At 36.1% G+C, this 10,581-nt stretch overlaps 1 protein-coding gene across 4 annotated transcripts in view; it reads right to left on the reverse strand.

Moving 5' to 3' along the window:
* The window catches only part of LOC108369535 (uncharacterized), a 39,659-nt gene extending 31,642 nt beyond the window's left edge, over positions 1-8,017 (reverse strand). The window contains exons 1-3 of one of the 4 annotated variants that reach the window (XM_017624655.1): positions 7,463-8,017; positions 6,269-7,052; positions 6,024-6,193 (exon numbers count right to left, since the gene is read on the reverse strand). In XM_017624655.1, the coding sequence (XP_017480144.1) occupies positions 6,024-6,193; positions 6,269-6,739 (641 nt within the window). In that variant the 5' untranslated portion in view covers positions 6,740-7,052; positions 7,463-8,017. Of the gene's footprint in view, positions 1-6,023; positions 6,194-6,268; positions 7,129-7,211 lie in introns of all 4 variants that reach the window. The other 3 variants (XM_017624653.1, XM_017624652.1, XM_017624654.1) reach the window with 3 other exon arrangements.
* Positions 8,018-10,581: the final 2,564 nt, after the last annotated feature.

Consider the following 10,581-nt stretch of genomic DNA (forward strand, 5'->3'; position numbering starts at 1 on the left):
ATTCATGATGAAATGTCAAAGCATACTGAGCATCTTTCTCTTTGACACCATGTCTGAAATCCCACGTGATCTGTCAAATACTAATGCATGAAAATCCTAACCTCAAAAAAATCACCCGTTACATATATTCTTTCAATGTCCTTTCCTCAAAGCATAGGCAGACGGCAGAGTTGAGGGCATATAAGTCAGCAAACAAAGCAAGCGAGATTGGGGTCTGCGGTAGCCAAGTTGTTGTTGTTCTAGCAGCATACAAATTCCTCAAGGACTTTTTGGGGAGTGTTGCTGGAGTGACAGTCCTTGGCCAGATATAAATCTGGGTCGTTCCGGTTACGTAGACCCGACTGTCGTGGGGTCTGCGGTAGCCAAGTCGGGAGAGCTGCATATTACAAGGCCGTAGGGTCGAGGTTCAGTCCTGGGTTCGAGCGATTGCCAAAAATGTTTTGTTTTTATTATTTATTTATGTATTTTACTTTTCTTTTTTAATTTTATTTGATCTACATATTTATCTTATTTTTAAATTTCTAGAGTTTGATTTTAATAAAAAAGTCCACAACTTCTATAGTTACATACGTTAAAAAAAAATATAGGTATAATTGAATGAATTAAAAAAATAAATAAAAATTCGACTGGTAGTGGGACGCATTACAGCCGTCTGTCAATTTTGATCAGATCAACTTCGCCGTCTGTAAAATTAATTTCGGTCAAACTAATATTTTCTGGAAACTCAAGTCTGCATTTTATGTTTTTATCAGTTAATAAAAGGTGACCACTCTTCGCGATTTAAATTAATTTGGCAACTGTTGCATTTGTCACAAATAACAGGTGGGAAACTGTTAGCCACTCGCTTTTACCAAACCCTTTGTGAACTTTTTACATACTGAATTTTAATTAAACTATTCAAGTGGTAACATCAAATTATTTTGTTGTAGAAACGCTGTTATTTTAAGGGACCGCGATATAACTGGAGAGCTAAAAGATGTATGGAATGCGGTACAAGCCCAAAGGGATCGAGAGCGTGAAGAGCAAATTATCCAGCAACGACAACAGCAACATTTCCACAATGTCACCACTCAACAGATGTTTCCCAAATCTACAGAATCGATACGCAATTCAGAGCAAAACCTGGACAATAGCTCATATTCGGAAAAGGTGAACAAAACACCGCTTAATAGTCTAGCTGAGAGAACCATGGTTAGGAATGATTCTCCGCTATTAGGTAGCGAAAATTCAGCCTCGAGACAAGATTTTGATCATAATAAAATTAACGCTATGAACACAAACCACTCAAAGGAAAGAAGTGAATTGTGTGCCAAGGCTCTAAACGAAGAAAATGCAAGTGGCGGGTTGGAATCGCCGAGCGCATCCACTGACGGAAAGGACCAAACAGATGCTAGCTACAAGTTGTCGGCAAAAATCGGTGTCGAATGTAATACAAGAGCATCATTGAAAAAGTTTTCCAGCCCACAAACAATTGGATCCGAAAACAGTGAGGCTAAATGTGCTCAGCCTGTTAATCAGTCGCTATCTGTTTCTTGCTCAACAGTGACGACAGAAACTTCAACAACTAATATAAGAAATGCAATCACCGTTTCAAATTCACTCACAACATCCAATTCTACAAAAAATGCGCTGCTGGTCCCTACTTTAGGTTCAACGACGACTCCGACAAAAAGAGATAAACTGGTTGGGTTTTTACCTAACGGATGCATATTTCCACGCTTTAAGAACAACAAGAACAAAGAAAAGGATAGGGACAAAGAAAAGGAGACCAAGACAAAGGACAAAGAAAAAACTCTTCTGAATGCTTTAAAAAAAAGCAAAGATAAAAAATCTGTGCCAGTTGAAAATTGTGAAAAAACATCATCAGTAGAAACGGATTCTAAAATTACGTACGAAAAGAACTGCATTAGTTTAGAGACTGAGGTACAAAAATTAGATCTGAATAAAATCGAAACACCCGCCAGTGCCGACAATATGTTCGTTAAGCTGAAAATTACTAGCACCTCAGCAACAGCAAAATAGACAGGTATTGTCTCATGTATTACTTTTCATATTTATGTTTGTATATATATATATACTTTTTTTTATATGAGAGTTGAAGTCGGTTTTTTGCTAAAAATTACTTGTTCTTTTACGCTCTCGCTGCAAGTCCTTACTGGAAAAGTTATTGAATGGACCTATAGTCAGGGAACGGACTTTTAAGACCTAAAAAAAACTAAAAAAGGGAAAATAAAATAATAGGCTAGGAAAGGCAAAATAAAACAGCGAAATAGGCAGAAAAGGCACTAGAAACCGCAAAAAACGCAAAAGCAGGCGCTAAAAAAGACAAAAAACCGAAAAATATTCAAAAAATATATTTATTTCAGAAATGTATATACCTTCCACGGTTTGTTTTTGGCGAAATTAAACATTGTGATTAATTTAGATTTACTAAGAAAACACCTCTGGATCAATTATAAAAACTAATAACCATATTCCACCACATTTGCTTTGATCTAAGTGCAGAATGTAAATTATATTATTTATTAAATAATGAGTTGTTGGATAGGTATTTGATATACATACATATAAATGTGATTTTCACATAAATATTGTTGATATTATAATATAATAATAATATTTTGTTTAAGAAGAGTCACATCTCACTCGCAAAATCTAATAAATTTATTTAAATATTCATAGCCCATACAATTGATCAGTTCTTATCAAAGAAATCGAACCCACTACATTACTACTTAAATTGGTTCTCGCAGGTGGCGGTAATGAATTTTAGACCAGAAAATAGCCTTTCAGCACTGACTTGCGTTGCAAGAACAGCTAAAACTATTTTAGCTAACTGAGCTAAGTGCGGTTTCCGTAAAGACTCATTCTTCCAATATTGTACTTCGTTCTTGCCGTCTTTGATTGGCAAAGGTCACTAAAAGACGACGGATAATTTCAAAACTTTTCGGTCCACTAACATAATCGGAATTACGATTGGTGTCTAAGAGCTTAAACAGACGGCAGCGTTGATCCGGATCAACTCGGGAATTAACTGCAGTTGATCCGGATTAAGTCCCAAATAATCCCGATCAACGCTGCCGTCTGTTTAAGCTTTAACTGAGACAGCATTAACTAAAAATCAGCTGACTCGTCTTCAGAATTGGTCTCATTTTGATAACCCGCAGAGCTTTCATTACAATGACGTTCATAGTATTTTCCTCTGCAGTCATTCTGCAGAAAAGATTTGTTAGTAACGCAATATCTTTTTGAAGTGAAACTTCTTAATCGAGTTCGGAGATGGTTGCGCTAAATATTTAACCTCAAGCCATAAACTCTGTATCGTTCGTTCGATTTTTAAAAATGAGGTGTCACATGAAAGGCCTTGTCCTTCGGGTGTGCAACGTAGCTTTAGTTCCATGAAAGGAGTTGCCACATGTTAGAATATCGAATTCAAAATTTCTCTGCCGCAGAGGGTTGCGTAAAATATTTAACATCAAGTCATAAAATCTGTATCGTTCGTACGATTTTCAAAAATGAGGTTACACATGAAAGGGCTTGACCTGCAGATTTGCAGTATGGTTTTAGTCTTTTAAAGGGTTGCCATATATACGAAAATCAAATTCAAATTATTTACTAAGTTAAACGAATTATCCCAATATGGGTATCAAAAGAAATGGTTTTGAATAAGTTGTATTTTCTAGCTAAATGTAGGAGGGTTGCCACCTGTTTCAAAAGTAAAATTTAGTTTAATTATACAAAAGTCTTACGCTTAAAGTACTATACAGTACAGAAAGAGCTTACAGAAACACAATTAAAATATTTTTGAGGTGCCTGAAGAGGGTGGCCACCTGTTTAAAAAGTTAAACTCAAATTATTGAAGCAAATCTTATTATTATAGCTCCGTTATGTTTGCGATAAATATTTAACGCCACGGTACAGGTAGCATATGACGGGTATAGAAAACGAATAGCTGCGTTAAACGCCAATTGGGCGGGAAAAGACTAATGCAAAGACAAGAATATAATCAAAAACAAATATAAAGATAAGATGAAGATGAAGATGAAGATGAAGATGAAGGTGAAGATGAAGATGAAGAATTTCCTCTATTAAGTTTCACTTCTTCCGCGCGTAGGTACTACACGCACTGAGTTTTCTCTCTGTGCAGTACATAAAAAAATGTTGTATCGCGGATTCATGAAAATAGCGGTCCAAAGCGCGTCATTAAGTTAAATAAAATGGCCTCCCTTCTTGTTTTTTTGTTTTAGATTTACATTGTGACTATATTGCGAAACAATTTCCGAGTACCAGGTGTTCCACTTGCAGCTTTTTAGTGGCAGCGTACGACGGTTCAAGTAGCTCTACGCCATCTGTGATTTGTTTCCACATGAAACGGCACAGTTATGCTACGGAAGAAAAAAATTTTGGTTGCTAGGTCCTGCAGCTGATTTTTATACATTTTTGGAAACCGATTGAAACCTGTGCATGAAACGGTTTCGGTTTCGTTCCTTTTCAGGTCAAGGCAAATATCTTAAAAAAGGCAACATCAAATGTGTATATATGGAATCAGGGAAAACTAAATCGTGGACATTCTTAATCGAATATACCCTATCTCTTTAGCAAAAAAAAAATCAAATTCCATAAAATCCGTTCCCTGGCCATTGTATTTACATATGTATATGCATTCTAAATACAAAACCCCTTAATTTACATATAGCATTATGAACGCGAAACTGCAATCTAAGCATATATTGTAGACGGAAGAAAAATTGTGGAACATATTGAAAAATCTTAAGAATTTAACTTTTAAAGGCTTGTGGCTCCAAAGCTACTATTGCGATTGGCATATCGTTACCTAAAGGAGAAAGTTCACAAGTCCATTTTTTGAAATTATTGAGGAGAAACGAAAAATCGATGTAGTTTCGCATTATCTGTCATTCTGCATCTGAAACTAAATTTTGAAAAAAGTGGACTGGGCACCTTTTCACCTTTAGGTAGCGATGTATATGTACAATATACAAGGTAGAATATATCTGACACAAATACTTCGTTGGAAAAAATGACCTAATTTTTTATTGTAAAACTCCATACTATTAATGAATTCTGGGATACAAATTCTTATTTAGGAACTGGATTCTAAGTTACATATCGCTAGCTTAGAGTTGCTAAGTCCCAATTTAAAAATTATACAGGGGAGGAAAAAAACTTCTTATAGAATTTCACAAAACTTTTAATACAATTTTGCCGGTTTCAAGAAAGCAAAACTCCATACGAATCAGAGGGGTTCGATCTTTACTAAAATATTTCGTACTATTTTGGCCTTATCGAATTTTCGGAGCTTTTTTTGGACTTAACAACTCTTCCTTTCATTAATTACAAACGAGAAAACATAAAACAAGGACCTTTACCATTTTCGCGACGATGCATTTTTAATTTCTCTAGCATCTTGTATCAAAATATGAATTTTCATAAAGTGGACTTAGCAACTTTTCACTCTAAGCTAGCGATATGTATATTTAGTAGTACACAATTCAAAATAAGGCATTTGTTAAAGGAACCTAAGGTAAAGTCTCCTTTGCACACGTGATTAACATATGCTAAGAAATAGGTTTTCGCATTTTCTGGCAAACGAGTAACTTTGAGTTGTGTCACCTTTTTAGACACATTTGTACATATTGTCGTTTAAACCACAAAACCGCTTATCGCCGTTCTGCAAAACCGCGTAACTGACATTTTTTGCCAAAAACTGGATTTGCTCACACAAGCTCTTGGCTCAAGCCTTATCCATTCGCCCTGAAATATGCTAGCCAGAAATGCGATTACGAAAAAAGAGAACCATTTTGAAATATGAGTGTTTTTACTATCTAGAAAAGAATTTATGAAACCTCACATAAGCGGTTTTGCATTTTGTTCGTACGCGGTTTTTTACTTTAAACGACGATATGTATTAATCAGAGGGGAATCAAAGATATTTTATACAAATTTGACCAAACGTGTTTAATAATGATATGCTGACAAAATATAATAACAATTGCTTAACATACCTTACTAGTTTCACTCCTGGATTCATTGCTTCCACGAAATCGCACATTAATTCAACCATGGCCCTGCGCTCTTCCGGATCCTTGCTGTGCCGCCCTGAATCTTTGAGAACTTCTGGATTCGCCATTACAGCAAACACGATAGGCGGACTCCGTGGGCTCCCTGGTGGTACCTAAAGAACACAAGATATACATGTAAGATGTTTCGCATGCAGTTGATTTATACATATATATATATATATATTTACCCTCATTCCACCGTACAAAGGTATAGGATCAGTAGGTTCTTGTGGTATTACGATTCGTGTCCAACTTAGCACATTGATAAACAGTTCTTCGCCAGCTTCTGTGGTTGTGCGAATGCACATATGTGGCTGCGGAGGATTCTTGAAATGGCGATAGGCTCGAGAATGACGATAACTATGAGGTGGCGGTGAGGATTGCATTAGCGATAGGTTGAGGCTATTTCCGTTCTCGTTGATGGAATTGTCTTCGTCAGTTGGATTTTTCCTTTCAACTGCTGCATCCGTGTTAATGACCGGTGGTGTTGCAGACATTTCGAACTGCGTACAAGCGGCCTTGGTGTCTCCCTGAATAGGGGATCCCACAAAAGCAGTGGCTGCCGCTGCTGCAGCCGATGTCGCAGAAACTACAGCCACTACCCTGCTGCTGATATCCAAATCTGCTGACGTTCCACTGTCGCTAATTAAACTCGACATAGTTCCCCTTAAGTATGCTCGTTTAATTTTAACTGCCTTGCACACCGGACCGCTTAACAGGCAGCTGATTGTGTCGGTCCTTACGTGATACCTTGTAACTATGCACCTTTTTTAAAAATTATTGTGTTGCATGCTGCACGCCTTTGCATTTTTTCTTGTGGGGCACGCATAAAAGTACGAACAATATACATACATACTTCACCAGCACAACATGATAGTTTTCTTTCTCTCTCTAATATGTTGCAGACGCAAAACAAGTCCTTTTAATATAAACCATTGCAGTAGCCTGCTCACTGCTTACTTAAATGGGGATCTACATATGCATGTATGTATGTATGTTATATGACCCATTAATAGTCATTGGTAGAAACCACTCAATGCATTTTTACCTATTGAGAAAATGTAATGCATCAGAAGAAAAATATATGTATAAAGTTGATAAATATTTAAATTCCTCTTATCCGCTTTTCACTTTTTTGTCTCCGAACAATCCCCTTTCCCATTCATAGATACTGTTTTTATCAATAGAGGTACCAACAACTGCACTCATTTATTGCCTGCCCTATTTCCTGCTTTGGATCATTTTATAAACAATTCGATCTGTGTATATCAATTCTCCAGCCATGTGGAGACTTACACACGTATTTTAATATATAGCCAGAATTATTTTAAATACACGCACATACAATACATACATACATATGTATATGCTTCCAAACATACAATTCTGTGCTTCCATTCTTTGTTTACACAAACTACACGCTGGGCATTTTATGAACAAATCCTATATAGCGAATGCATATGTACGTATGTATATACGTATATATATATGCATGTATCTGCATAAGCACCTAGGGCCGCTGAATTTAATTACAAACTTTCTTCTAGTTTCATATATGCATATAATATTTTCAAAGTTAGCTTGCCCTATTTCGACTTTTTTTGTTCAAATTTTAGCATCTAGAGCTGATGCTCTGCACTGCTTCCAAAGCGAGAGATTTTCGTTGCCTCCTTAAATCCTTGCCCGTTTTCAAGATGTATCGAGTACATTCGCAGCCACAGCCAACAGGCTTTTTAACAAGTACATATTCCCCACGTCACTGTTTTATTTAATAGAAATTTCCTAATCAATCGAAATATTTGGGCATGTTCGGCTCCTTTTAGCAAAATTAAAGATCTACATGCATTTGATTTTTACACTTTTGACTCTTGTCAGTAAACAAATAACAACAGCAATTATTTATACACACAAATAAGCATATGAACGTGTTGTCCCACTCTTTCGCACGGCAGAACAAGCGAAATAGGCATGATTCAATAATACAAGGTTAGATAATTATTGACAGCTGCGGTTTGACACTCCCTTACAAAAGGTTGCATTTACGAAGGACGGAGAAAAGGGGAGGAATGAAATCACTTGGTGCGAAAGTGGTAGTAGAACAGTACGCAAAGTAGGCAATTAGTAGTGAAATTCCTTTTGTAAATTCTAATGTATTTGCAGGAAATCTGGCATTTTAAACGGAATGTTGAACGTAATATTGATGTATCTATGTGAAGTACGTAATTTATGTGCTATTCAGCTGTATAAAAACTGCAAAATGACTCGAAATTAAAATAAGACTACTATGACATTGATGTAAACATCCAATTTAAAAACAGTTTATGTTTTCATCAGTTAAATATGCTTCATAAGCATATACAAATAAACATATTGCACAAACGCTCATACTTCTATTTCACACCAAAGCTACACTGTTTCCATGTAAATGTGCAAAGAAGCAACACGGGTCCACTGCTAAGGGAGCGGTGCGAGAGAGACAACTGTCAGTTTATCGAACCTTGTATTATTGAATCATGCGAAATAGGTATTATAATGAGTAGGGCTCGGAATCTCATGCACTCAAAATTCAAAAAAAAATGCGCTTTAAATAAGTAAAATTTGTAAAAAAAAATTTTGTTAACATTTTATTGCCGGTACAAAAATAAATAACACACGCGTTTTAACAAGAAAATAGCGAAATCAATTTACTTCAAAATACCATACATATTTATATAGAAAATTTATTTATAATCAAGCATTCAGTTACTATCTTGTGTAAATAGATACATGGATAGTTTGAGATAGTTAATCGGCTTTAATGAATTTCTATACGTCATACAAAGAGTTTGTAGGTATCTTTTTTGCTCATTCTTAAGAGAGCTTTGGTTTTAAGTGGGTCGTAGGACACCCAAAACTGCCGGGTAATCCTATACGATCCTGTACGGTACCTTGCTAGTTCGTCCGCTGCCTCGTTAATATAAATGCCCCTCGTCCCATATAGGCCTGTTCTCTCCGACACTCTTACACTAGTTGAGATCTAACAGAGATAGAAGTGAGTGCTTGCACTTAATTTAAATGATTGTAAACAAAACAAAAAAAACAAAAATATGCAAAAACCACATGCATCTATTGTAAAATATATAAAATATGCAAAAATATTCACTAACGATTGAATGCCATTTTAAAAGAAATTTTATGATTCGTAAGATAACTTAACCATCCCCTTTTGACGATGCCCAATAAAACATGCATTTGCATGGGCCTCCGAGCCCTAATAATGAGCCTCTTGTAATGATGCCGGATGTTTTAAATTCGCAAAATTCCTAATCGGTTCGCAACCAGCGTAATTTTCCACCTCTGCCTAACCGATTCACAGACAGCTAATTTCACCACTCCAATCACCCTAGATAGAGAATAGAGCTGGCAAAATATCGATAGTGAAGCCACTCGATAGTTTGCGATAGTTTAGCTGCACTAGTTTCGCAAAACAAAGAAATCGCTCATACATTTTCATTCCGCCCATAGTAAATACATGGAAACCAAACGTGAAAAGTGAACCGATTCTGGGAAAATGGAACTCATGATAACGCTTTTTTTCTTTAATTATATATGTGTACAGTTATAAATACCTAAAAAAAATTTACGGAGAACACAATCGGCCCTATTATGGTTTTTTGCGTTATGACACTATTGAAGTAAATGAGCGATATGGAAGTTTATATCGATACCTGAGTGGAAGATCGACCTATCTCGGCAGCCAGTTCGAAAACGCCCCATCTCAAACAACTTTTCAAGAAGCCCCTATTTCAGAATTTTGTTGAAGAATGCCCTATTCCAGCTGGCAATCAATATATTTTTAGCTGGAATGGGGCATTCTTTAACGATTTTCTTAGATAGGATGTTTTTCAATAAAATTCTGGAATAGGGCGTTCTTAAAAAGTTTTCTGAGATAGGGCATTTTCGAACTGGCTGCCGAGATAGGTCGATCTTCCACTCAGGTGTCGATATATAAATACAATACGCCCTCGGTAAAAGCAACCGATGAAAATTCGGGCAGTTGCGTTGATTGAGGTTGTCCCAATAACCGAATCACAAGAAAGTTAGTTCCAAGAATTTTAGCATATGGTGGTCGGAAAGGTTTATTTCTTCCTTTTTGCTCTTAGACTTAGGGACAAAACGATACTAGTAAATACAAGTACATACTCGATAATTTTCGGCCGCTGCCAAGTAATTTTGGTATCGATACTTTTGAACCGAGTACTGGGTAGATATCGGGAGATAGTACTTGTATCGAAACGCGATTCAGTGACAATTTTATCCCCGGACTTTTATTTTTTAATCTAATTTTTATTGTGAATGGCTAAACTTTTATTCAATTTAGTTTAGAAAGTCCTACGAAGAAAGACCTATTATCATCTAGCTTGAAGTGAAAAGTTGCTAAGTCAACTTTTTGTGAAAACTCATATTTGGATATAGGAAACAAGGAAAAAAAAACGCAACGTCTCCAAAAGGATCAACTAAC

Source organism: Rhagoletis zephyria, unplaced genomic scaffold, assembly GCF_001687245.7.
Source record: "Rhagoletis zephyria isolate East Lansing unplaced genomic scaffold, Rhagoletis_zephyria_1.1 Rzeph_scaffold_03728, whole genome shotgun sequence".
NCBI classification, from domain to species: domain Eukaryota; kingdom Metazoa; phylum Arthropoda; class Insecta; order Diptera; family Tephritidae; genus Rhagoletis; species Rhagoletis zephyria.